Genomic DNA, 27790 nt, shown 5'->3' on the forward strand with positions numbered 1-27790 from the left:
CAGGGCCTTGGGGAAAGAATGAGTTCCAAGGTCCTTCTCTCCCCTCCCTTTCCTGGGAGTCCAAGACTGAACAGCAGCCCTCCTTCTATCCCACAGGCTCAGCAAGCTGTTCCTCCAACACTGCACAGCGTTCTGGGGGCACGGGGCCAAGCCCTACTGCTTTGGAAACCCAAAAAAAGAAGGGCAGGGCCCCTAAAGGCCAACCTGGGCACTGGGACACGCTGTATCCCCAGCTTGTTCACAGGGTAAGGGTAGGGGTGAGAGGGGGTGGTGGTGTTTGTGTGTATATGCATCAATTTTGTGTTCACAAAAGGTTGAAGGAAGGACAGAAAACTCCCCTCCCTAAAAGCCACAGGAGCAGCTGGCCAGCAGGGGCCAGGGCGGTGACTCCTCCATCAGCAGCCACTGAGGTAGGGTCCCAGCACCACACATGCTGATGCCAGGCCCATGACTTCCCTGCCGGAGGCCATCATGTCACAGGGACATACAGGTGCCTGGACCCGTGGTACAGGCCAGCAATGGAGCACAAAGCAGCACATCCAGCAGGCGCACATACAATTAAATAGCATGTTTAATCATCTCACAACAGACTGTAGTGCAGTAGTATAAACTGTAAGTTTCTTTTTAAAAAGCCACTCCCCCAAAGCTCCCATTCCTCAACACCCAGAAACCATGGCTGAGGAAACCAGTGACAGGGCCGGAGGGATTCAGGAAGTTTCTGTTCCATGAAGCTGAAAGTCTTTCCAGGTCAAGGTTGCCTTATGAGTAGCCAAGAGCCCTAGGAGGAGTGATGCACACACACTCACTCTAACACACACACACACATACACATACACACACACACACACATATGCAAGGGACACAGAGAGAAGACACTCGGACAGATGGACACAGAGGAGACCGCCGTGGGACAGTCACACACGTGCACTCTCATGCCGTAACATTCCAGTCTGTTGGTGGCTATCTCCTCTGGGCACAGGGAGTGGTGGCCTGATCCCTGAAGCAGCCGGGGTGGTCAGGAGGAAGAGGGTGGCAGTCTGGGTCCAGCCTGGCTACTCCGACACAACCGCCCAGCAGCCTGAGGGGCCCCTCTGCATTCCTGAAACAGCCAGCCCTCCCCTAGCCCAGCAGCGGTGGTGAGGAGGGGGCACCACCTCTTCTGGGCCCAGCAAGAGGGCGCACTCAGTCCCAAAGACGAGAACAAAGAACATGCCTGCAGGCGGGCTTCTGGAGCCCGGGGCCGGCGGCGCTTGGTGCCGTACCCAGGTGTGGAGGACACAGCCAGGCCTCGCTGTGCAGATGCCCCGGAAGCAGCCACCCTGCCAACAAAGAGCTGGAGAGGAGGCCAGGAGCTGGCAGTGTCCATCCTCGGAACAGAGGAGGGGTTCCAAAAAGGGAGGCCCTGAGGTGAGGACATTTTGTGGGACCTACCAGACGGGTTTAAAGAGGAAACCTCTTCATTCACAGCTTCATTCAGGGGTTCCCGGAGAATGTCTCTGGATTCAAGTACCAGCAGCTCTAGTTGAGGGTATTAGGGTGGAGTGACCAGCAGACGCTGGGAGAACAGCTGCCCTCAGACATGGGAGGTATGAGAACCAGCCTGGCAATGCTCTGCACCCTAGCACTGCCAACCCCTCACCTGAGGAGACAGACCAGGTGGCTACAAGATCTCCTCCCGTGGGCTCCTGGCCTTAAGCGGGGTCTGCCCGTTGGGCACGGAGCCGTTCTGACCATGCAGGAGCTTGCCCTTCTCTCGGTCTGGCCATGTGAAGATGGCGTCATCACTGTCCAGCTCCGACTCCGAGTGCATCAGGCTGCTGCTCAGCATTGGGCCTTTATGTTTGACACCTGCAAGGGAGTCAAGGAACCCAGCGTCAGGAGCACAAATCTTTTCTTCCTTGAGCCACACCCTGCACCCTCCTCCCAGCCTGAAGAGGAGCCGAGGGGCAGGGACAGTCACGGTCCCCTCTCCTGAAAAGGAGGCTTCCCAAGTCCTCCCAGCCCTGGCTACACGGAACAGCCCATCAGGGAAGCCTCGGAGAGCGACTGATCAGGTTCCAATGGGGATTCTTTATTTTCAGCATCTATTAGCTTTGGTTAGTGCCACCCAACAACATTCTCTTTTCTCTCTTTTAAATGTAGAATGTTTTATCATCTCCCTTTATGCGGAGGGTGGAGTTCTGTGGGGGGCAGGAAATACAAGGAACAAGAACTTAGGCTCTAGAGAATGAGCTTTGTCACTGTACCCTGGCTCAGTATGGATGTAAAGTGCCTGCCAGAGGTGCTGACACTGAGTGAGGACACAATTTCATTCTACGTAGACGTTTACTCTGGCTTCGCTGAGAGGGTACCAGGGGTGGGAGAGCAGGCATGTGGCCCGGAGAGGCCTCTGCTGCAGAGCCTGACTGAAGCAGGGACTGTCCCAAGCCGTCAGCTGGTCAGAACACACAAACGAGGACCCATAAGAAGCACCTGAGGTCAGAAAAGACGCCTCAGATTTTTTTTTTTTTTAATAAATTTATTTATTTTTTTATATTTATTTTTGGCTGTGCTGGGTCTTCGTTGCTGTGTACGGGCTTTCTCTAGTTGCGGTGAGCAGGGGCTACTCTTCGTTGCGGTGAGTGGGCTTCTCATTGCGGTGGCTTCTCTTGTTGCAGAGCACGGGCTCTAGGCGCGTGGGCTTCAGTAGTTGTGGCTCACGGGCTCAGTAGTTGTGGCACACGGGCTTAGTTGCTCTGTGGCATGTGGGATCTTCTCGGACCAGGGCTCGAACCCGTGTCCCCTGCATTGGCAGGCGGATTCTTACCCACTGCGCCACCAGGGAAGTCCCAAGATGCCTGAGATTCTATAAGTCACTGTAGTTACCTTCACTACTCATCCTTATGGCTGCAGAGGCCAGACCATACCACGAGGTCTGGTAATAGCTTTAGGGCAGATGCCATCCAATAGCAAGATGGCTGCCCTCTGGCTGGTACAAATACTACTCCAGAGTAAGCAAAAGGTAGGCTGAGACAGCAGAACTAGAAGTGGGAATTGCCAACATCAAGAACCCAGCTTGGCAGTGTTCTGGGCCTGGCATTGCCCACCCCCAGGACCTAACCTACCTCCTTTCTTAAAAAGGGGACCAGGGCTTCCCTGGTGGCGCAGTGGTTAAGAACCCTCCTGCCAATGCAAGGGACACGGGTTTGAGCCCTGGTCTGGGGAGATCCCACATGCTGTGGAGCAACTAAGCCCGTGAGCCACAACTACTGAGCCTGCGCTCTGGAGCCCCCGAGCCACAACTACTGACGCCCGCGCGCCTAGAGCCCGTGCTCCGCAACGAAGAGTAGCCCTCGCTCACTGCAACCAGAGAAAAGCCTGCACACAGCAACGAAGACCCAACACAGCCCAAAATAAATAAATAAATAAAATAAAAATAAATAAATTAAAAAAAAGAAAAGGTGACCAGTCAGGTGAGCTGTGTTTGAACCCTCATCCTCCAACAATCACTCTCCCTCCCCCTGGTCCCATCCAGATCCCCAGTAAACACTGAAAGAAGGTCCTGGGATGATTCTCAGGCATTCTGCCCTTTCCTGGTCAGACATGACTTCAGGCTGTGAATGATGAGGGCATCTAGACTCTGACTGCACCTGTCACTCGGGAACCACAGCCCCACAGACCTTGCCCGTGTGCTGGTCGTCTGTGCAGTGTGCTCTGGGGCCCAGCTTGTCCATCTCAGGGGCACAGTTCTGGGACACAACTCCCACTGATTCTCAGGACGGCAGAGCAGCAGGGCCAGAGAAGAACACCAGCTTCCCAGGCTTTTCCAATGTGGTAGGGGACAGTGGCAACATAAGAAGCGTCAAGACCAGGGGAGCGTCAAGGTTCTCAAAACCTCTGTTTTGCCCCTATAGATGAAATACCCTTTGGGGGCTTTCTCCTCCAGCATCCAAGCACTTGAAGCTTCCCTTGTTCCCTAAAGCCCTTCTGGGCCATAGGTGCGGAGGACAGGAGCCTGAGGGGGGACGTGTTGCTGGCTCCAAAGTACACAGCACTCACCCGGGCCCTCCTACCTCTAGCTCCCGCTCTGCTTGAAGAACTGAGTGGGATTCATCCACTAAGCAATACAAGCTGGGAAGCTGGTTATATCAGTGGGTGCTGAACTCATACATCTCCTCTGACTCAGCCATCCCGTTCCTAGGTCTACACCTAACAGAAGTCCATGCACAGGTCCACCAAAGGACATGGGCAAGAACGTTTACAGCAGCACTCCCCATCATAGCCCAAAATGGAAAGAACTCAACTGCCCATCAACAGTATACCTGACAAATAAATATATTCCTACAAAGGAAATTACTCGGCAATGGGAATGAACGAACTATTGCTCTACCTAACAACATGGATGGATGTCCTAAATGTAATGTTGAGGGACAGGCGCCAAGCCCAATGATTCCATTTATATAAACTACTCCAAGATACTAGAAGTAAATTGGGGGGAGGCAGTGACTGGAAAGAAGCACAAACGGGGCGCTTCTGGGGGGCTGATTACATGGGTACATTCACTTATGAAATGTGCTTATGATTTTCTGTACACATTAGACTGAATCACAGAAAACTGCTATTTTTATAGGTCAAAAGTCAATTATCAGTAATCTTATATGGTTCAATCTAATAGACTTCAATAGAAAGTCTTGAAAAAAAGTCAACAGAATAGCAAAACCAAACCAAACCAAAAACCACAACTGCTGAATGTAAACCACGTCTCCTGAGGGTGGGCATCTGTCCCACTCCGCCTGCTGGTCTTCGGTGCCAGTGGCTCCGAGCTCACTCAGGTGGGCCCCAGCCACTTCCAGTTCCTCTTCCTCCCAGCAGCATCCGTTTCAGCTCACTTCCACACACGTCACGCTCCACTAAATTCACTCTTCTTCCAGCTGAACTTCTTCAGTTCCAGACCTTATACAGCTTGGTCCTGAATCCCATTCTCCTCATCCTACTAGTGACTCTGCTCTGGGTTGCACCCACTAATCCACTGCAGAGCCCAGAACAACAGCCGGGACTTCTGGCCTGGTCAGACCCACACCAGATGCAAGGCGACTCTCACCGACCGCCTCCTCGTGTGGACACCGCGCACAGAAGGGCCTGCCGACCCTCATCTAGTCTCATCTTGGTTACCTGGGAGCAGCTGGCCACCTGCAGCCCTCCCCGCTCCCTCCCTTCCCCCACAAGTCTGCCTTCCCATCCTGCCGTCACCCAGCAGGCATCTTAAGTCCTTTACCCACTACTCCCTCCTTCCTGCGCAGGAACCTCACCTCTATCTTCCGCACCTCTGCCCGCAACGTGCTGCTGAACCCCATCCACCCTGTCCTGAATCTCCACTTACTTGCTCAACTTCGAAAAGGACTTTTAAATATTTAGGGCCTCCATTGTCTCACCACCTACGTACTTCCTAAATAAACTGCACTTTGACTTCTGCCATGTATCACTCACCATCTACTCCAGTTCTTTAGGTGACCAGAAACTTCTCCAGTGTCGTCACTGCCGTCATCAACAATTCTTACCCTTTTCTTCTGCAGCAGCAAACATGCTGACTCCTCCCTGGTGACACCCCTCCTCCCTCACCTCAGCTCCTTAGCCCTGGACTCTTCTTTTGTCCCTCGACACTCTCCCCAGAAGGGATGTGATCTACTTTTGCGGAGCCGACCGTCACCAGCATACAGAAGATTCCTATCCAGTCCTGTTCTGCTGAGTTCAATTTAATTCGTCTTCTCTTACCCAAACTGCAACGACTGTCCTAATTCTGTCGTCAGGGCTATCAGTCCCTGTCTCTCATGTCAGAAGGCAGCCTGGACCTTTCCTGTCCCTCCATCCCACTGATACCAAGCTGTCTGAGCCATCATCATCCCTCCTCGGACCATCGCAAGAATCTCCTTGCTGGCCTCCACCTGTAATCTCCTCAATGAATGAAATGTTGTCACTAGACTAATTTTACTATGCCAGTATTTTCAAGATGTCACTTCTCATCACCATCAGAATAAATGCTTAACTCCTTAGGCTGATGTTCAAAACTCCCCATAATTTCATCCTCCAGCCTCATTTCCTCAACCCCATTCATAACTGTTCTAAACCAAATGATCTTCTCTAGTGCTTCTCCTGCAGTCTTTTGCATCTAGGGTAATAAAACCACCCAATCCACAGATGCTCAGAGAAGATGCTTGGGCACCATCCTTTACTTCTCCTTTTCTCTCACCACCCCTTGGAAAACATATCATGAACCTCAGCAAGCCTTCCCCCAAAATGTATCTGGAACCCATCTGCCTCTCTCCATCTCATCATCTCTCCACCATAAGGGCATTCTATCTAATCTCCTCTCACCCACTTTTGCCTCTCCAATTCCTTCACATAGCAGCCACAGTTGTCTTTTTAAAATGTAAATCCAACTGCACCATGCACCTCCTTAAAAAAACTACCCATGGCTCCCCATTGCTCTTAGAAGGAACCCACAGCAAGGTCCCTGCTCACCTGTCCAGCCTTGTGCCACTCACTCCGTGCTCACCATGTCTTCTTCAAATGCCCTCTCCTCATTCCAGCAGCTGCGCCTTCACCAGCTTTGCCTGCAATCCTATTTCCCAGAGTCTTCACGTGCCTTACTCTCCTTCTCGTCGTCCCTTGGGTCTCAGCTTAAGTGTTATTCTTTACAAAGACCTTCCATTATCACATTTTGTATATTTGTGAATTTGTTTGTTTAATGTCGGCCTGACATAAACTACACAAGAGCAACGTCTTTCTGTTTAGTTCACTGTAATATAACCAGTATCTGGCATAGGGCCTGGCACACATGTGGGAGAAAGAGAAGCACGACTTTGATTGGCAGGTTAAGGGAAGGATGAGAAAGTGCTTTCTGGACAGAAATATGAACCAACAAAATTTGTTTGGAAAAGAGAGATATCAGCAAGGAGGAGGATCTCAGAAAAGCACAGTGACGTAAGCTCACCAAGGCCATGTCTACCCGACCAAAAGTAAGTCGCGAATGACTTCAAGGAGTGGAAAAACCTTGCCAGAGCAACATGAACACAACCTTGGCTACCTTGCGGACGGTGCTGTGCAACGTTCTCCCCTCGAGGCCTCATCCTCAGTATCCTGTGTGGCGCTCTGGCTGCACGTCTGTGGTTCACTAGGCCCCAGCCTCCAGGCACCGCCCCACAGTGTTCCCTAACCAAGCTGCCTGGGTGCTGATAGAGCCCAGACTGCCTATGAGCACTTATTCTCTTCTCATATGTCTTCTCCCTCGCTACAGTGAAATTCTGAGGGCAGAGCCTATGGTTTAGAACTCTCTATAGTCCCCTTACAGCCTCTCCTAATACAAAGCTTTAAGTATGAGAGACGTTTAATAAATACTTTGTATAAAAACAGTTCTACCTGCAGAGTGTTCAGGAATAGCTCTATATAGAGTCCAGCTCCCATAAAGAGATGAGGCCTGTCCTGTGGCATCCATGATGAATGGGAACCTCACCAATGACCTAGTCCAGACAAGGACGGAGGGCCCTCTACCCACCCTGGCCCTCCGAGCCCCATCACTGAAAGCCGTCTTAGTGCTTGTGCAGCTGGAAATTCTTTGGCAGATGAGCCCAGTGCACCTGGAGCCAGCAGGGGAGCTGCCCTCCACCTGCTCTAAGACAGTGATGGAGCCTGTGGATCTACCTGACAAACACTGGAGAGAGGAAGATGGGAGAGGATGGCTGGCTGGCAAGGAGGCCAGCTGGCAGACACTGGCTTTGATCTCTTCATGGCCTCACCTTGTCTGCCCAGAAAGGACAGACTGATCAGGAATAAAAGACCAAGGTCCCTGAGCCCGACTGCAGGGGCAGCTTGAAAAGCTCAACTCCAGGCAGGAACCCTGAGGGGAACGAGCAGACAAAGGAAAGCAAGAGGCTGAGCCCCTCGGCACAGTCAAAGGACCACTAAGAAGTGAGCCCTGGAGTCCGAGCTTGTCCAGTGGGCAGCTTCTGCCCCAACAGGGCAAAGCCGACCCTGAGCCCTCATCAGGGAGGGGACAAGATGCTTTTCCAGCACAAAGAGCTGCCAGCAAAAACACATTTAGGAGGGACTGGTGATGCTGGTGGCTCTTCAGGGAGAGTGCACCAATCTAGACGCCCCCGGTTCCCAGTTCCCGGGGCCACTACCTGCTCGGGAGGTTGGCTTCAGTTCCAGGCTTTCCTGATCCGTGGCATCCAGGATCCTGTACTTGCTTTTCCTCTTAGGTTTTCCTTTTTGCCTGAAAAACACAATCCCCTGCTCAGGAAAGAGGTTCTGTGTGAGGTTCAGGTAGCCCACCACAGGGTGGCAGCCAGACTGCATGCAGAGCCCTGTCTTGGGGGATGCTGCTTAATGGAAGGGCTGTTTCTCCTTGTTTCTCAGCTGGGAAAGGTAGCAACTGTGATTTGTTATTCAAACAGTCCTCACCAATTTGGGAAAAGGTAAAGGAAACATTATCATTTTATCATGGACTCACCACTCCACAGTGGCAATGAAGGAAGGATAGATGGGTTAAAAATGTAAATAAAATGACACTCCTATGCTTGAAGGGTAGAGAGTGGAGGAAAGCATTAAACCAGCAAAACGTTGTTAATGGTGGTTGTCTTAGGCTGGTGGGAATTTTTAAAAATTCTTTTAATTTTCTAAGTTTTATTGTGAGATTATATTGCAGGTTGAATCTCAGTTCTGCCATTTATTGACTGTGTGTCCATGGAAAATGTCATTTTCCTGAGAAAAGGCTGTTATGCATATTAAAAAAGATATTACACCTATAAAATGTATAAAGTGTTATACAGGGGCTTCCCTGGTGGCGCAGTGGTTGAGAGTCTGCCTGCCAATGCAGGGGACACAGGTTCAAGCCCTGGTCTGGGAGGATCCCACATGCCGCGGAGTGACTAGGCCCGTGAGCCACAACTACTGAGCCTGCGCATCTGGAGCTTGTGCTCCGCAACGGGAGAGGCCGCGACGGTGAGAAGCCCGTGCATCGCGATGAAGAGTGGCCCCCGCTCGCCGCAACTGGAGAAGGACCTCGCACAGAAACGAAGACCCAACACAGCCAAAAATAAATATAAATAAATAAATTTATAAAATGTTATACACATTTTATACATTTTTGCTTGGTACACAGTAAACATAGAAATGATACCTATTATTAATAATTAAAAACATAATAAATGTTACCATTAAATATTGTAAGACTAGATAGGAAGACTAAATGAAAAAACCTAAATAAAAAAAAAACTAAATTAAAATAAAAATGTAAATTAAAAAACTAAATGAAAGACTTAATCATGACTAACTTAAGTCTACAATTATGTAAAAACATGTACACGCGAGAATCCCAAACTGAAAGGGAGGCAGACAAATTAAGAACCCATGTGCTACAGCTACATGTAAAAGAATGAAATCAGAACACTCCCTAACATCATACACAAAAATAAACTCAAAATGGATTCAAGACCTAAAGGTAAGACCAGACACTATAAAATTCTTAGAGGAAAACATAGGAAGAACACTCTTTGCCATAAATCACAGCAAGATCTTTTTTGACCCACCTCCTAAAGTAATGAAAATAAAAACAAAAATAAACAGATGGGACCTAATGAAACTTCAAAGCTTTTGCACAGCAAAGGAAACCATAAACAAGACGAAAAGACAACCCTCAGAATGGGAGAAAATATTTGCAAACGGAGCAACGGACGAAGGATTAATCCCCAAAATATACAAACAGCTCATGTAGCTCAATATCAAAAAAACAAACAACCCAATCAAAAAAATGGACAGAAGACCTAAATAGACATTTCTCCAAAGAAGACATACAGATGGCCAAGAGGCACATGAAAAGCTGCTCAACATCACTAATTATTAGAGAAATGCAAATCAAAACTACAATGAGGTATCACCTCACACCAGTCAGAATGGCCATCATCAAAAAATCTACAAACAATAAATGCTGGAGAGGGTGTGGAGAAAAGGGAACCCGCTTGCACTGTAGGTGGGAATGTAAATCGATACAGCCACTATGGAGAACAGTATGGAGGTTCCTTAAAAAACTAAAACTAGAATTACCATAAGACCCAGCAATCCCACTCCTGGGCATACACCCTGAGAAAACCATAATTCAAAAAGACACATGTACTCCAATGTTCATTGCAGCACTATTTACAATAGCCAGGTCATGGAAGCAACCTAAATGTCCAACGACAGATGAATGGATAAAGAAGATGTGGTACATATATACAATGGAATATTACTCAGCCATAAAAAGGAACCAAACTGGGTCATTTGTAGAGATGTGGATGGACCCAGAGACTGCCATACAGAGTGAGGTAAGTCAGAAAGAGAAAAACAAATATCGTATATTAACGCACATATGTGGAATTTAGAAAAATGGTATAGATGAACCTGTTTGCAAGGCAGAAATAGAGACACAGATGTAGAGAACAAACATATGGACACCAAGGGGGGAAAGGGGTGGTGGGATGAATTGGGAGATTGGGATCGACATATATACACTAATATGTATAAAATAGATAACTAATGAGAACCTGCTGTACAGCACAGGGAACTTTACTTAATGCTCTGTGGTGACCTAAACAGGAAGGAAATCCAGAAAAGAGGGGGTATATGTATTCATAAAGCTGATACACTTTGCTGTACAGCAGAAACTAACACAACAATGTAAAGCTATATCCCAATTAAAAAAAAAAAAAGAACCCATGTGCTAAGGTGGTGAGGCTGAGGTGTGGAGTATTAAAGGCCACACACCCTAGAGATAAGAGCCAGGTCCACACCCCAGGCCCTCCCACTCCCACTCCAGCCACAGCCACGTTTTCCAGGTGGCAAATCACTGCAGTGACAGCCTCTCAGCCTAAAGGAGTGTGCTTCTGCCCTCAGGAGTGTCAGAGGTAAGGAGAACTTTTCTGTGCATGCCGTGGGTGGGCCATGGCATGTAACAGTGACGGGAAGGGAAGAAACCCAGGACGCAGCGCCCTCAATGTAGAAGGTGCCAGATACCTCTCTAATGAATAAATATGTAATTAGAAGCCTGAACAAACTTCCAGGCAAAGTCCATCTTACCTCTTACAACAACAGATTACAGTCCAGGAGAGGATTCCCAAGGCAACAACAATGACAAAGGAAGCAATGATAACATACAACACGCTCCACTCTGCCAAGAGAAACAAAATATTAGGGCAGTGAAGAGAGAGGCTATAAGGGAGGTCTGGGCTGCCCACCTTGGGCAGGAGATGGCTTCGCTCTGTAAACAAGGAGGCCCCCGGGGCTCCCCAGGGAAGGTGAGACTTTGGAGTTAAAGGCAGCTGAAACTTTAAACCTTATGAATTGCCCCTGTTTTCTAGCTGGTGCTCTGAGACCCTGGGGCAGTGGGGCAGGTTGTAAGGAGCTTTAACAGAGGGAAAGGGGGGAATGGAAACCTATGGGCTTCCATGGGGCCAGAGTAGGCACTCCAAAAAGACAGGAGGCCTTGCAGCTCGTCTGATTTAGGCTGCATTTTGTAGTTGGTTTGATTTAAGCTTGTTTCTTCTTAAACAACTGCTTCAGGGAAATTCCCTGGCAGCCCAGTGGTTAGGACTCAGCGCTTTCACTGCCAGGGCCCAGGTTCCATCCATGGTCGGGGAACTAGGCAACTAAGATCCCGCAAGCTGTGCTGCGAGGCCAAAAAAAAACAAAAAACGAAAACAAAAAACTGCTTCAGAGCTTTCCTCTAACCTTGAGCGAGTGTGGAGGAAGGAAGTAAAAGTCCTCTGCAAACAGAAAATACGCAAAGTTCTTCTCCTTGCTTTTGCTCATCTGCCTTGGAAACACCGACACCCACCCACTCAACTCAGAGCCACATTCAACGCCAAATCAGCTGGCACAGTTCCAAGCAGAAAACTCACCACAGTTGCTATCTCCATCCCTCAGCTGCACCTTGATGAAATTCTCCATCCAAAAAGGGTCACAGATACAGCGTTTGGTGAATGAATCACAGTGGCCATGGTCAGAACAGTTCAACTGGCATGCTGAAAGTAGCAGGAAAGGGAAAAAAGTCAACGGGAGTCAGAGCTGGGGGTTGACCAAATTCCAGTGCCCATGAAGATACGAAGGGATCCCCTGCTCAATGGCCTGTGATGACATTTCCTGGAGACCTGCCCCAAGAACCGTTATAGCTGGACACAGTGCCCATTATTATCATCATGGATAAAACTGGAGCAGTTAGAAAGGCTCCAGATTGTTTTTACTTGCTGTTTCTCCACATCAGCAGTTCTTAATCTTTCATGTCCCACAGACCCCCTTCTCTGAATAAATGCCAAAATAAAACACATAGTATTACAAAGGAAGGCAATTATACTATACATGTTTTTGAAGTATTTAAGAATACAAAACTTTAAAATAATATGTGTCTTTATTAAAATATTAAGTAACAAGATCTAGAAGTGTGTCTAACAACTGTCATAATTTTGAAGTGGTGATGAGTAAAAATGCTATTTCATTATGTAGTATGATACAAAATTATCTGAGATTTCTATTGCCTTAAAGTCACATGTTCTGTTAATACTAACTGAAGTTTCTTGCCTACCTTCATGATTGAGGAAAACAATAAATTTCAGTTAGAGGTTCGTGAAAATAAAGATGTAATTTTTTTCCCATTCAAACTCACAGCCCCTCTGAATGCTATCTCAGGGGCCCATGGAAGGTTAAGAAGCTCTGCAACGAGTCGAGACTCTTTCAAAAAAAAATGGTAGTTGAGGCAAGTGATTATCTCCTTGTTCCCAGAGAACAGGAAATGAAGCCCAAGGACAGCAGGGACTGACAGGTGAGCTGTGGACACTGGGTGGACTCTCGTTCCCGACTTCCCAGAATTACTCACTGACAGTATTGATTTCCAGGGCTCTGAATATCAGAAAGTCTGCCTTTTGCTTCCGCAGCTCACTCTTGAGCATCACTGCCACCTCATGGCCTTTGAAGATCTGGTGAGGAGGCTCATTTTGAACAAAAAATACCATCTTGGTGCTGCAGAGACACGCAACAGTATGAATGAGCTGAAGCTGCCAACACGATAGCAGTAGGTATCATTTGCTAAGTGCCTTCTGTTTGTGCCAGACCCTGTGCTAAGTGTCATACACATCCTCTCACAGGAAGCCCGTGAGAAAGGGGTCATCAGCATCATCTCCATTTTATAGAGGACAACATTGGGGCTCAGAGGGGTTAAGTAACTTGCCCAAGGTCACACAGTTAATTATGGCAGAGCCAGATCCCAACCCTGATATGTCTGACTCTAAAGCCTATGCTTTCAGAAAAGGCCTAAGCTGCCCCAACTAACAAGAAGACCTATTCCAAAAGGTAACTGGAGGCCAGAAAAATGGGGATTTGGTTATGGGTACATCCCTGCTGTTAGCCTTTTAACAGCTAAGAGTGTGGTGCTGTTGGGTTTGTGCCTGAGTTATCTGTAAGACAAACCACAGTGCTTTGTAAAATATAAATTGTTGGACAGCATCAAAGCATTATCCATAGGTCAAAACATAGCCAAAATGATCATTACTATGACAGCAACAATAAAGACCCTACACAATGGTGTGGCCGGTGCAAGATTATGTTATTCTAGGCCCAGAATCTGTTTGCTGTCTGACCGTCAATTTCTGTCCAAGGTAGACCATGTCTGAACTCACTTCTGGGTGGCACAAAATCTGTTCTCTCTGTCTTGGTCTCCATTTTTGGCAGCCTGCTTCGTGACTCCGTGTTAGTCTCACAAACTGAACTTTCCCAATCAGTGGGTCACACTGGGTTTATAGGTGAGCCCCAGGTATTGATCCCCACAGCACACAGGGTGGCTGGGTGGGACCTGGGTATCCCAGAGGCCCTGGACCAGCTGCTTCCAGTATAATTGTCTATTTATCCCAAAGTGCCATATAAACAGCATCATTTTCTATGGGTGGATTGACATGAAAGTTTGGGAAGCCCTGTCCTAAAAGACTTTTAAAAGCTTGCTGCATAGTGAGGCTAACAATGGGGTATTATAAACTCCAGAATCAAGAAACAAACCTTTTCCATAAAAGATTTGTGGTCATTTCTCATATATACACTACTACATATAAAACAGATAACTAATGAGAACCTACTATATAGCACAGGGAACTCTACTCACTGTTCTGTGGTGACCTAAATGGGAAGGAAATCTAAAAAAGAGTGGATATATGTATATGTATAACTGCTTCACTTTGCTGTATAGCAGAAACTAACACAACACTGTAAAGCAACTATACTTCAATAAAAATTAATTTAAAGAAATACGTGGTCATTTCTCATATTTTCTCCTAGTTACCTAATTCATGCTTACAGTTTCAATTTCTGTCTATATACAAATAACCCTCAAATCTTTGTCTCCTCTTCCTATGTCCCTCCTGAGTGACCAAATCTGTATCTGCAAATGCTTGCTAGAATATCTATACCAGATCTTCCACAAGCATCTCAAATCCAAAATGTTCCAAAATAAACTTATAATAATCACTAACTCATTATGTGTTAGAGACTACACAAACATTATCTTATGTAATCTTCAACAACCCTGTAATATGGGTGCTAGCATTTTTATAAGTGAAGAACGGGTTCGGAGAGGCGCAGTAATCTGCCCACTGTCACAAAGCTGCCACTAACAGAGCAGGGCTCAGAAGCCAGGTCTGCCAGGTGTGAAGCCCATGCTCTTTCCCACTGTAACACACTATCTCCCTCCAATCATATCTTCCTCCTGAATTCCTCAGCTAAGCCAATCTAGGCCAAGCCCGAAACCCAGAGTCACTGCGATGCTTCTCTCTTCCTCGTGTCCCAGATGCAGTGACGGCAAGTGTGCAAGCAAACCCTTCCGCAATGCTCTTACCCGCACTCTCGCTAGTGTCTTCCACTGTTTTGTCCCAGCCAATTCCCACCAGCTTGATCGATCCCAGCAGCCACCTTCCCTTTTCCTATTCCCAGGCTGCTGAGCAGAGGTTAAAAAGAAAGTCCTAAACATCATGCTGTCTCTGACCCAGTGAACCCTGACTGATTATTAGATTCCCTGGGGAGTTTTAAAATTTTAGGTGCCCAGACCTCACTCCAGACCAACTGAATCATAATCTGTGGGGGTGAGGCTTGGGTAATGGTATGTTCATAAAAGCTCCAGGTGATACTATTATGCAGCTGGAGTTGGGAATCGCTGTTCTCACCTCATGTCTCTAACCTTGGTTGAGACCCCAATATTGCTCAAAGCCAGCATCCTTTCCTGGAGCTGCTGTTCTCAACCTTTACCACTTTCCTCAGGCTGCCCACCTCATTCTCACCTCCTCAAAGCAGATGGCCTTGCCTCCAGTTTCAGAGAAAAAACAGGACGTTGGTACCAATACTCTCAAATTTCACCCTTCTCTACTTCTGAATTCACCCATAATAGCACATCTTCCCTCCTTTCCTCCTACCTCCAGGGAAAGTCCTGCTCCTGCTCTGCCCACAGCCAGCGCCCCAGACCTACCTCCATTTATAACCCGCCTCCCCAGTCTCCACCATCTACCTTTCCTCTGCACCTTCCCCTCAGTCTATAAAAATGTTCAAGTATTTCCTATCTTTAAAAGGTGTTCTTCTGAGCTTGTCTCCCATACTGTTTTCAACACCAGCCTCTTCAAAGAGGCATTATACTTACCATCTCTGTATCCTCAAACTATGAAAAAAATTTTCTCCCAGCATCTAAGTAAAATGATCTCACTATAGTTCTGATGATCTACTAACTACAAACCCAAAAGCCTGTTCTGCGTGCTCACCACACCTGTCTCTATAGCACCTGAATCCTTTGGCAGCCCCCCCTTACTGCCAGCTTGTCCCTTAACTGCCAGCAGACCGCTCCCACCTGGTTTTCCTCCCATCTCTCTGACGGCTGTTTCTTAGTTTCCTTTGCTGGCCCTTCTTTCCTTGCCTCCCCCTTAAATATTGATGTCCTCCAGAGCTCTGTCCTCAACCCTCTTGACACTCCCCAGTGTGACTCATCCGTCCTCATGGCCTTAATGCCTGCCTGTATGTAGTGACTCCCTATCTCAGGCCGTTCCTTCCACCTCAAGTTCCAGCCTATACGTGCTACTACCTGTCCCTATGTAACCCATAAGATACCCCAAATAAAACAATCAAAACTGAACTCATTATCTTTTCTTTGAAACTGGTTCCTTTTGTATCCCTAGTCTGTTAATGGCATTCACCATCTATCTAGGCATCCAAAAAAAATCCTTATATTTGATGGCTCACTCACTTTCATTCCACAAAGGTCACCAAGTCCTACTGATTTACCTCTGAATTTCTTTTAATTTCCTCTTCTCTTCTGCCATTTCCACTGCCACTACCTCAATTCAGGTGTTATCACCTTTTTTACTAGACTAGTCCAAAAGCGTCCTGATTGGTCTCCTAGCCTTTGGTCTCTCCCTACTGTTTTTTTTTTTTTTGTTTTTTTTTTTTGGCCGAGCTGTGCAGCCTGTGGGATCTTAGTTCCCCGCTGTGTGCCATGCGGGATCTTAGTTCCCCAGACCAGGGATTGAACCTGCACTCCCTGCAGTGGAAGCGCGGCGTCTTAACAAATGGACTGCAAGGGATGTCCTGATCTCTCCCTATTTTAGTCTAGCCTCCACACTACCGATCTCCCTAAGGAAAAAAAAAATCTAATATCCTTGCTTCAAAAACAAAACAAACAAAAAATTCACACATATAAAACCAACTAACTTGAGTCCTCCTATCCAAAGTATTAAAACTAAACTGCTTGGCTTGCTTATGACTGTTCTCAGTCTACAGAGCCAGCCTTATTGTCCCCCATATCCTAGGGCCCAGTAAATGCTCTGAACCCCAGGACTTCTTCCAGAGGAAACTCCATACTTTCGTACCACAGGATCATTGCTCATGCTGTTCCCCTATTCTGAATTTCCTCCTAGTCCTTCTATGCTTGATCAGTGCAAGTTTTACTTCTGGAAAATCTTTGGACTACCTCAACCCTCCTGGAAGAATTAATCGCCCTTGCCTGTGTCTCCATGATTGTGTTACCTGAAAACTGGGTTCTCTACGTGGTGTTGAGCCAAAAGACACAACCAAGCCAAAAACGAGGAGAAGGAAGACTTTTATCACTTGCGGCAAGTAAAGAGAACACCGGGATCTTTCCCAAAGCAGTGTCTCCGTGAGCAGCAAAACTGCGGAAGCTTTAAGCTCAGGGTACATGCATATTCGTGAAGGGGCTTGAGCAGAGGAGAATTCAGCATAGAATTGGGACAAAAGTCAACAGAGTCCAAGCTTTAGCTGAGGGTCATGAGGGTCAGAAAAGGTCAATATCATCATTCCTTAGGTTCCAGTTGATCTGGTTGTCGAGTACTTCAGGCTACCTTTACCACTGAAACAGAACTGGGAGTCTTTACAACTGACTTACTATTTTTGCTATTGTTACTTCTCTTGCCTGAAAAGAGTCATTTGTTCCTGCATTCTTTTTTGTTTTGTTTTGTTTTGGCCACACTATGCGGCTTGTGGGACCTCAGTTCCCCAACCAGGGATTGAACCAGGGCCAAGGCAGTGAAAGCCTGGAATCCTAACCACTAAGCCACCAGGGAACTCCCTGTTCCTGACTTTTTTTTTTCCCTTAAGATCATTCATTACTGAGACCTGTTCAAGGGCAAGTACTGTGGCCAGGCTTAGGTCACAAAATGGCTTAGGCCAAAAATGGCTTTGCTTACGTCAAGAAAGCCGTGCCTGGTTCTCTTTCCCTGGGGAACCCCTACACTATCTGCTTACAATAGCACTTATTCTGTCAAATTCACCCTGTACTGATGCTATATGTTAACTTGATTATCTCCCCTACTAGACTATGGTCTTCAAACATCATAGACCTCTTCTGACCTTGCACCCTGCTGCAGTGTCTAGTACAGAGCCCATTACCTGTACTAGAAGAGTACATTTCTTCTTCATTAAAAAAATGAACACCATGAGTGGTTCCTGGTCAGAGAGCCCACCCTTCTCTACCTACCCACACTATTTCTCAGCTCAGTCAAGAAGCCCAGGGGACCCCCTGGTCTTTCCTTTTCTCCCCCCATTCATTGCCCAGCTACCTCTGCTCCGTGTACGGCTGAATCTTTTGCACAATGATGTCGGAATCCAGCACCCCCAGGAGGACCCCAATCTGGCGGATGAACATCCCCTTCAGCCTCTCAGTTAGCTGACTGACGTTGACATCCAAGATGATCTCCACCAGGTTGTTTTTCCTGGGATCTGGAAAGCATGTGGATCAGTCATGGCTTTAGAAGTAGGAGAGTTAACATAGACCTGCCACTGTGCATGTGCTCTGGCCCAGGAGAGAATGTGGTGAGAGCATTCAGAAATGCAACTGCCCTCCTTCAAAATGGAAAGGCACAACAGTGAATTCCCCATTGCTTTGTCCTCGTCCCCAGCAATCTGGGGCTGGCTTGGAGAGCTTCGGAAGCATTCCTGGTCTCTACACCAACCTGGCAATTACCACACATGTGCTGGGGACCAGGCCGAAGTGATGGGGTTTAGTGAAGGAAGTGGGGAACAGAGAAACACTTCAAGGTTTATTTTAAAAGTCTCTGCCCAGTTGGCTTTGCTGAACTCTCCAGGCCAAGTGGCAGGTATCTAGCAATCTCTCCTGATCCAATCTGATTTTCAGTAACTTGCTGTACTTTGTCTACAACAATGGGAGGGAAATTTTCCATCTCAACAATCTTATGGGAATGCATCTGCCCTACAGTGTTGAAAACCATAAACACAAAGGAAATACAGGCGGCCAAGAAACAAGGATTTCCTTAAAACAACATCACAACTGGACGATGTTTTTACAACTCTAGAACTATAAGACCATTGTGCTTTACACTTTTGATTAAGTCCTAAAGACTATTCTACACTTGCAAGTTAAAAGTGACTATTCAGAATACCTATTCACATACTTGGATGCACCATTTGCCTGTCCTGATGTATAATTTATATAATTAGTAGACTATCTGTGATCTGATTTTAAACACAGAAGGGACTTTACAGTGTCTTGGCTGTTGTCCTTCCGAGAGGTAGGACAAGGACTGGAAGACCTGCCAAGATCCCTTCCCATCCAAGACATCTGTACATTAGCTTGGCCTAGATAATAAAGAGTAGGTTTAAAGTTAGTACCTTCTCATCAGTTGTTCAGGAATTTATAAAGCTCTACCTCACCCTGTACTCACTTCCTCCCTATTACCAAATTAGCCTCGATACAAAACAAAAACATGGTTCTATTTAAGAAAGAAATTTTATTTCTGCAAATCTTAAAAATGTAAAGGATGCCAGCTACTTTACCTTCCCTGGGGGTTGTCAGATAAAGCCTGAGGCTCAACTTACAAAAATAAATCATTTTCTGCAGCTGGGTGCTGAGAAGACATCATGACTCAAGTTATTCCTGTGCTCAGATTCCCAAAGCACACTGAGTCCTCTCTCATCAGTCACACGTAGAGGAGAAAGTGCTGGAGTAGGGGCCCAAAGGCCTGGCTCTGACACAACTGCTGTGTGAAGCTGAGCAAGCCCTGCCCTCTCTGAGTTTCTGTTTCTCCATCTGAGCTAAGTAGGGGGAGGTCCATATTTCTGCGTGGGTAGGAGAGGTCTTGTTGGAACAGAAAGTCTCTAAGGAGTTCTTAGCTTGGGGGTTCTAGATTTTTTTAAAGCTGGATATGCCATCTGGCTCTGTCCATGCTGGGGGAAGGGTCTCAAGATCGAGGCCCTGCTAGGCTGATCCAGCAATTCCACTCCAACCCCTCACTAAATGAACTCACCAGGTTTCACCTCCACAGTGGTCCGGTCTGTGTCACTCTCACCCTTCGCATCAGTCACTTTCAGGTGAAATGTGTAGGTTCCCTCGACCAGGTTGGAAAGAAAGAGGACAGGGTGGTGGTCAGAGTGATTTAACACCTCCTGTGGGGTTGAACGACATGGCTGTGTGGCAGAACAAAACCACACTCCTTTCGTGGAGTCAGCTGTTGCATCTGTCATAACTAAGTCCCCTCTGGGCTAGACGGCTTTGACTCGGGGCAGTTCCTGCTCTATGATGGCACTACAGCCCACAGCAACCAGAATCAGGGAAAAGAATCACATTCTGTTCCACACTAGCTTGAGGGGTGACCCTAAGCAAGTCATTTAATCTCCCTGGATTTCAGAGCACAATCCAGGTTTGACATAAGAGACCGCTTGGTTAAAACAGATACTGGAGTGTTTAGCTCAGCCTCCTCTCCTCATCGCACCACACTGACCTGTGTAGCTCTCCACCTGCTGGCACACTCACCCCTGCAGCTGGGCTCCCCTCGTCTCGAGTCCAGAGGTAGTTGACTATCCCCTTGTCATCTGAGGACTTGGAGCCGTCCAGCTCTGCTGTGTCTGTGGGCAAGGTAATTACCACATTCCCAGTTATCTTGGCTGTAGGTGGTTTGTTCATTTCTAAACAAAGAGAAACCATGGAAAAAAATGTAACATTCAGAAAAAGAAGAAATGCTTCTCGTGATGCTTATAAGGAAATTAAACTTCAAAATTATCTTAAATGGAGAACTGTTTTAAGTGCTTATCCATGCCAGCAACTAACAGTGTAGAGTTAACGCCACCAGTGCCACAGGTCCTGAGGCTCCAGTCCTACCCAGAGAAATGTTCCCCTGACATCAGTACAGTAGAAGGGACAAGTATAGTTTCCTCTTGTATTCTCATAGCAGCCTCCCCCAAAGGAATCCATTTCTCTGCTTGGGGATATATGATGATTGGAAACGAAGGCCTAAAGTGGATTAAAGCCCTGAAGTTCAGGTTTCATCAGCTGATACCACAAATTATCTTCAAAATATGGCTGAAAATGTTATTCTCTGAACATCTTTTTTGACTCCTTCCTTAGCACTTTAATAGAGAAAAAGAAGAGCGACACTTTTCTTATTCTGGGCCCCACCTGCAGCTCTGTGTACTCAGTGTGTGCTCTCTACTCACTGAGTTCAGTATACTGTGTTTGGGGATCACCTGCATATCTGATAGTTTTTCCTACCATCAGCTTATAGACCTCTCCCAAGACCATCACTGATCACTGTGCCTGCAAACCAGAGCAAGGCCAATCCACTTGCGTTCAGGTTGGCCTCAGCGTGCATGCTCCTAGGATGCGCATAGGAAGCTACAGTGCAGGGCAGTCATTCTAAGGTCTGACAGCAGGTGTCACTGTAGCCAGCAGGAGAGTCACAGAAACCCCAGCAGCAGAGGCAAAATAAAGATACAGGGCTTCCCTGATGGCGCAGTGGTTAAGAATCCGCCTACCAATGCAGGGGACACAGGTTCGAGCCCTGGTCCGGGTAGATCTCACATGCCACGGAGCAAGTAAGCCCGTGCGCCACAACTACTGAGCCTGTGCTCTAGAGCCCATGAGCCACAACTACTGAGCCCAAGTGCCACAACTACTGAAGCCCGCGTGCCTAGAGCCTGTGCTCCGCAACAAGAGAAGCCACCGCAGTGAGAAGCCTGCGCACTGCAATGAAGAGTAGCCCCCGCTGGCTGCAACTAGAGAAAGCCCACACGCAGCAACGAAGACCCAAGGCAGCCAAAAATAAATATATTAATAAATTTATTTATAAAAAAATACAAAGGAAAAAAATCTTAATTCTTTCCCTATTCAACTGAGAAGGAAGGGAGGGAAAACAAGAAGTTAAAATTCACCTTAAAAGTCGAGGGCTTCCCTGGTGGCGCAGTGGTTGAGAATCTGCCTGCCAATGCAGGGGACACGGGTTTGAGCCCTGGACCGGGAAGATCCCACATGCCGCGGAGCAACTGGGCCCGTGAGCCACACCTACTGAGCCTGTGCGTCTGGAGCTTGTGCTCCGCAACAAGAGAGGCCGCGATAGTGAGAGGCCCGCGCACCGCGATGAAGAGTGGCCCCTGCTCGCCGCAACCAGAGGAAGCCCTCGCGCGGAAACGAGGACCCAACACAGCCAAAAATAAATAAATAAAATTTATTAAAAAAAAAAAAAAAAGTCGCTCACTCAAAGGCTGTTGTAGAAAAGCAACTAACAGCTACCCTAACCTCTAACTTCCTTCCCTACTTTGTCTCTAATCAGTTTCTGCAACCAAACAAGAGATGATGCATTCTTCAGTTATCTGACCCAGAGGCTGCTGCACCAACCCAAGGCAGTGAGGTACCTTCTTTGACAATGACATTCACAGAGCTCTGGCTTTGCAGGTTCCTCTCATCCTTGACGGTCAAGGTGAACACGTAGGTTCCCACTTGCAGCCCAGTCACAGTGGCGACACTGCTGTTAGCATTCTCAAGCTGTACCCCGTCAGGTCCCCTGGACAAAGAGAGAAACCAGAGGGTGGAGTTGTACCTGTCTACTGCTCTCCTGTCCCCGCAGGAGCAGACGATTATTGCCTCAGCTAAGACATGAACTATTGTTTCTCACACCTTGAGAGGGCATGTTTAAAAATATTCCATTTGGACAGAGTGTCATTTGGCCCCAAAATACAGGCTACCTGCTGATCAGAAAATTCCATTCACCAGCTTTCAAACACATCTAGCCTTATCCTTTGTAAGAGCTTCTAGAACATTCAAACTCTTTGCTGCTCCAGTAAAAGGAAGAAAGTGCTCTGAGCAGGTCTCTGATCAAAAGAATGATTTAAGAGTGATGTTTCTGAAAAGCATTTCTGGCCCAGTGGTTGGTTCAGCTCTTGCCAGAAAAGAAGCAAAATGCATTTCTTAATCACATGCCAAACTCCCTCTTGCTGAAAAGTCAGGGAAAGGAAGTGGGCCAAAGCTACAGAGGAACTCTCCGGGAAAAACCATCCTCTTCTTAGCAGTTCTACAGGCAAAACTCCCTCCAGCTCCTGGACAGGGGCCACAGAGGACCCAGGATGCCCCGTAGCTTTCCTTCTCCCCCGTGGCCTCACGCTGCAGCAGGTGAGCGAGCTCTGGGCCAGTGTGTAGGCACAACACTGCACATGTACCAGAAAGCCCTTCTGCTCAAGGGTCAAAATGCCTCGGAGCTTTTCTTGACACTGCAGGACAACCAGAGAAACCTGTAGACTCCCAGGTTTTGCTCTGTTTTGTTTTGCTGTTTAAATGTATAACCCTGACCCTAGCAGCCCCCCCTTGAAACAGATTCTCCTCCAAGAAACTATGCTAAGGATTATTTCTGCTGTAAACACTAATAAAACTCAACTAAAAGGTTTATCTGCTGTATCTTCAATAAACAGTTATAATTAAAACATGCTGGGTTGAGGAAAATTAGGTTCTCCAAAAGATAGAAACGAAAGCTAAGGAAAATCATTTCTAGAATCCAACTCACTAATCGTAAGTCAAGTGCTTTTACAAGTCAAATTACAGCCCCTCCCCACCCATCTCTAACATCCTAGTCAAAAACAAAAGCAAAAACAAAAAACCCAGTCTGTCCTATGGTTGCTACCTTTGGAAATTGGGAATGCTTTTAACTCTTCCTTGGAATTGCTTCCTGTGGGATCCTGCATATAATCTGAGTTCCATTTGTTATGGTTTAAAGGAGCTGAAAGAAACTGTGAGAACCAGGAATGGTTCGATTAGGTAATTAAAATTTAATTAGTATTATTTTGGTTATTGCCTTTGGCCTCTGGCTGACATAAATGGTATATGGTATCTTCAAGGAAACAATAACAGAGTAATGCTTTCATTTTGGAGATGAATTTTCAATTCTTCTCAAGAGCTGCTCTGTCCCATCCCCCTGACAGCCTTACGCAATTAATTTTGAGCAACAGTATTTTTCTGCTCCATTACCCCTTCCATCCTGCCTCTCAAGTGTAATTAAACTATGCATTTCAGCAAATGGATTGTACCTGTAAAAGCACCAGGACCACAAAGTACTACCTGGGGACAGCTAATGGTAAGCATTCTTTTTTTTTTTCTTACAAAAATTATATTTTTCTTAGAGTTGAAGTTTGGGATTGCAGATATTTCTTTCTCAGTAATCCCCCTTGGATAAGCTAATAAGAGAAAGTAAACTCTTAAAAGCAAATAAAACCTTGCTCTTCAAAGGTCTGGAGCCCTTGCATACATAAGGATTTTGTGTCAATACTCACTGTGTTTTTTCCCAGAGATATGAGATAATTTTCTGATCATCTGAGCTTTTGCTGCCATCCAGGGTTGTGCTATCCATGGGAAGGGTCAGCTCTTTATCTGGACCTGCATCTGCCTGTGGAGGCTTGTTGTTTTCTAGAAGACAAGAGACCTGGAGTTCAAAAGCAGGCAGTCCCGCTGGGAAAGGAGAGGAACCAATTGGGACATATGTTCTGGAAGCCTCAAGGACTCTGCTTCTCCACTCATAGAACTGTCAGATACTGTGTGAGGTAAGGGTATGGTCAGGGAGCTCGCATGAAGAATATAAGACTGAAACGTATAAAACAACTCTGAAGGAACATGGAAGAATATAATGAAGCTACAGTTCCATGCTAAATTTGAAGTATAATGCTATAGGAGTTCAAATGAGAGGGTCTGAAAGATAAGGCAGGGCTTTCTTGAGGAAGTGGGCTTTAAGCTGGCCCTTAAAGGACATGGTGGGAGGAGTTCCCTGGTGGTCTAGTGGTTAGGATTCGGCGCTTTCACTGCTGTGGTCCGGGTTCAATCCCTGGTCGGGGAAGTGAGATACTGCAAGCCGCAGCCAAAAAAAAGAAAAAAAATAGGACATAGTAAGATTTGAGCTGGCAGAGACTCTATCTGCTAGCTCCCCTTGAAGGCACAATAACTAGCCAAGAGCAAGGGCACAAGCGAGGCTGTGAAATACTCCTTCTCTCTAGCTATGAAGAAAGCACTAGGGGAATGGACAATAGCAGCTGCCAGGGGCTTGGTGGATTGGTAACTCCCACTTCCACCCTCATAGAGCTCAGAACCCAAGCCCTCTTCTCCCCACAAGGGCCAAGGGACCAGCCAACAGAAGAGCCTGCACCACAAGGTTAGAACTTACCAGGCTGCACAATAACAGTCACTTGAGCGGTGGCCTGCTGTCCTATTGTGTCAGTCACTGTGAGTTGGTAAGTATAGTCTCCTTCTTGCATGGCAGACAGCTGCAGGGTCGGTGTTCTAACACCCTGGGTATATAAATACAGACAAGTGGGCTCCCGGAATCACATCATACAAGAAGTCCTACTCTGGTCTAAATGGTTTACCCAGTTTTCTAAAGCTAGGTTGGTAGTGGGCCATTACCTCCCAATTCAACATAATTACTGAATGCTCAATCAGACACTGTGGGACATCTTGTTAAAAGTTTCACCCTTCAAGGAAATAACCCTCTGACGCAGCAACAGTTTCAAATAAAGTCAGAGCTCTCACAAGGTAGGCGAGTACAGGAAAATGTGCAGAGATAATCAAGATCCATTTCTATGACCCAAGCAGAAAGAAAACCATGAACATATAGAAAAATAACACAATTTACAAAACAATGTTCTTCCTACTGAAGCCACACAGCGTGATCCTAACAAAGCTGCCTCGATAAAACATGGCAGCAATGACTCAAGATGCTTTGTAATGCTGTGCGTGCCCTTACAGGTCTGTACAGATTCTGCAACAGCGGAGAAACCTAACCTAATACCTTGCAGACATTTTATTTGGCCTTAGGGTTCTTAAAAGTTGGAAAATTTCACATAGAAGTCTAGGTTTCTGTCTTGTCTTGAAAAGCTGGAGGACCTAGCAACACGGGGACGATACTCCAGCGTGGCAACAACCAGCCTGACTGGAGGGCTGCTGACCCCTTTGGTCAGGGCTTACGCCCTCCGGTTTGCCACAGTCCCCATCCAGTTTTCTTCATTTACTTATGTTACCTGCCTGGTGACAGATCTAGTCTCTTCTTAAATATCTCCAGAGAGAAGATGCTCACCATCTAGTCAGGCAATCTCCTCCAATTTGTAATAGAGCTCACTGTGTTAGTTTCTGCACCCTTCAGCAGAAACTAACACATTTTAAAGCAACTATACTCCAATAAAAATTAATTAAAAAAAAAATTTGCACCCTTGTAGCTTCTAAAGAATTTGACTCCCTGAAATTATCCTAGAGCAGCTACCAGTCTTTTCCTCTAATACTAAACATTTAAGATAAGGTTTTTGCTAATATGTTAACTAAAGGCCCCTTAATCTTTCTAGATTTTTTAAAAAATTCAAATGTTCTATTCACTAATCTGACTTTGGTTATTAAGATGGAGAAAAACAAGCCTTGGATGGGTGACCCAGTCCAGCAGCTCTAATTCCCTGGGCAAGAAAAGACAGAAACTATTCCCTCCTACCTGCATCTCCATCACTTTCCCTTTGCTGTTTGGGCTGAGTGACCACTCATAGCTGGTGATGCCGTGATCATCAGTGCTCTGATTCCCAAAGAGGGTGATGGAGTTTTGGGGCAGGGTGATCACTTGGTTGGGGCCTGCATTGGCCACAGGGGGGTAATCCACAGCCTTGTTCACTGTCAGGCTTGCAGTGGTAGAGTTGGTAGCTCCATCAGAGTCTACTACAGTCAAGCTATCAGGAAAGAGAGAGGAATGCAATCAGGGATGGTCTTAAAGAAAGAGGAATAAACATGGAAGAAATGAAAATCAAGGCTAAAAAATACCAATGTAGCAGGATTACCAATCGGTAACCAATTCTAACCCATTCTTTTTGGAAAGTTAGAATAATACTAGAAGCTAACACTGACTGAGGGTTTACTGTGTGCCAGGCACTGTTCTAAGCACTTTATATCTCATTCAATCCTCACAACAGCTCTATAAAGTACTATCCCCATTTTACTCCTTATACATATGAGGAGACCGAGGCAAAAAGAGGTAAAGTAACTTGCCCAAGCTTGAAAGCTTGAAAATAGTGGAGTCAGGATCTAAATCTAGACAATATATCTCTAGCACCATTTCACTCTGCTGCCTGCATGTGTCTGTGGCTGGGACCTTTATAAATAAGCATTGTCTGATCTGGCCCTCACAACAATCATATAGAATAGGTATCATCAACCTCACTATTATAGAAGCATTAGAGAGGTAAGAAACCTGCCGAGAGCTAAACAGTGAGCCAAGATGCAAGCCCAGTTCTCTGACTCCAAAGCCCAGAACCAAGTCTTAAGAAGCAATAATCCCTGGCCACTATTCCTATGGGGTTCAAAGACGCTACACTAAATAAAGCAAGCTCTGACTGCAGCAGGCTCTCCTCCCATCATCCTGTTTTGGCTGTGTACACAGCACAAGAATGGACTTCCTGGGCAGACAGCCTCTAGGATGGACCAGGAGGGCTAGCTCCACTAAGATAGGAGCCTGAGATGGAAATGAATTCTCCTACGCAAGCATCCCACAGTTTGTGCCAGTGTGAAAAAGAATTTGCAAGAGAAAAAAAAATGTTCATTTGTAAGAGCAGGCTTCTACCTAAATGATGCCTTCCAGCTGAACAGCCTAAAGCTTCTCTTGCCACCTCAAAATGTGAGCATAAGCAAGCAAGGAGGTTTGGGCTGCTTCCATTTTGCTGACAGAAAGAGGAAAAACATATAAAAGACATGTCGTTTGTTTAAATCTCACAACCAGCCACAGAAAGAGCCAGACATCTGTGGGGTTTTTATCCCACAATCTCACTTTTTACCTATGGTCTTAAGGGGACTTCTGATATTACAGCCTTTAGAAAAAGAACACAAAAACATCAGACACACAGACATGTGCAAATCAGCAAACATCTGAAAAAGAAAAATCCACAGAAGTTTTCCTCTCCTTCCAGTTTCTCTGTTTTCAGTTTTTTATTTTTTATTTTTTAACATGTCTTA

General features: G+C 46.5%; 1 protein-coding gene across 4 annotated transcripts in view; it reads right to left on the reverse strand.

Moving 5' to 3' along the window:
• Window positions 1-553: 553 nt before the first annotated feature.
• KIAA0319L (KIAA0319 like) overlaps window positions 554-27790 on the reverse strand; it is a 110393-nt gene continuing 83156 nt past the window's right edge. For all 4 annotated transcript variants that reach the window (XM_068539489.1, XM_068539488.1, XM_068539490.1 and 1 more), the window contains exons 10-21: window positions 26286-26514; window positions 24975-25098; window positions 24094-24226; window positions 22189-22337; window positions 20315-20466; window positions 19809-19947; window positions 18105-18264; window positions 12884-13026; window positions 11913-12035; window positions 11092-11182; window positions 8160-8251; window positions 554-1848 (exon numbers count right to left, since the gene is read on the reverse strand). In XM_068539489.1, coding sequence (XP_068395590.1) covers window positions 1661-1848; window positions 8160-8251; window positions 11092-11182; window positions 11913-12035; window positions 12884-13026; window positions 18105-18264; window positions 19809-19947; window positions 20315-20466; window positions 22189-22337; window positions 24094-24226; window positions 24975-25098; window positions 26286-26514 — 1723 coding nt within the window. In that variant the 3' untranslated portion in view covers window positions 554-1660. The remainder of the gene's footprint in view (window positions 1849-8159; window positions 8252-11091; window positions 11183-11912; window positions 12036-12883; window positions 13027-18104; window positions 18265-19808; window positions 19948-20314; window positions 20467-22188; window positions 22338-24093; window positions 24227-24974; window positions 25099-26285; window positions 26515-27790) is intronic.

The sequence above is a fragment of the Eschrichtius robustus genome, chromosome 3 (assembly GCF_028021215.1).
Source record: "Eschrichtius robustus isolate mEscRob2 chromosome 3, mEscRob2.pri, whole genome shotgun sequence".
Classification (NCBI taxonomy): Eukaryota; Metazoa; Chordata; class Mammalia; order Artiodactyla; family Eschrichtiidae; genus Eschrichtius; species Eschrichtius robustus.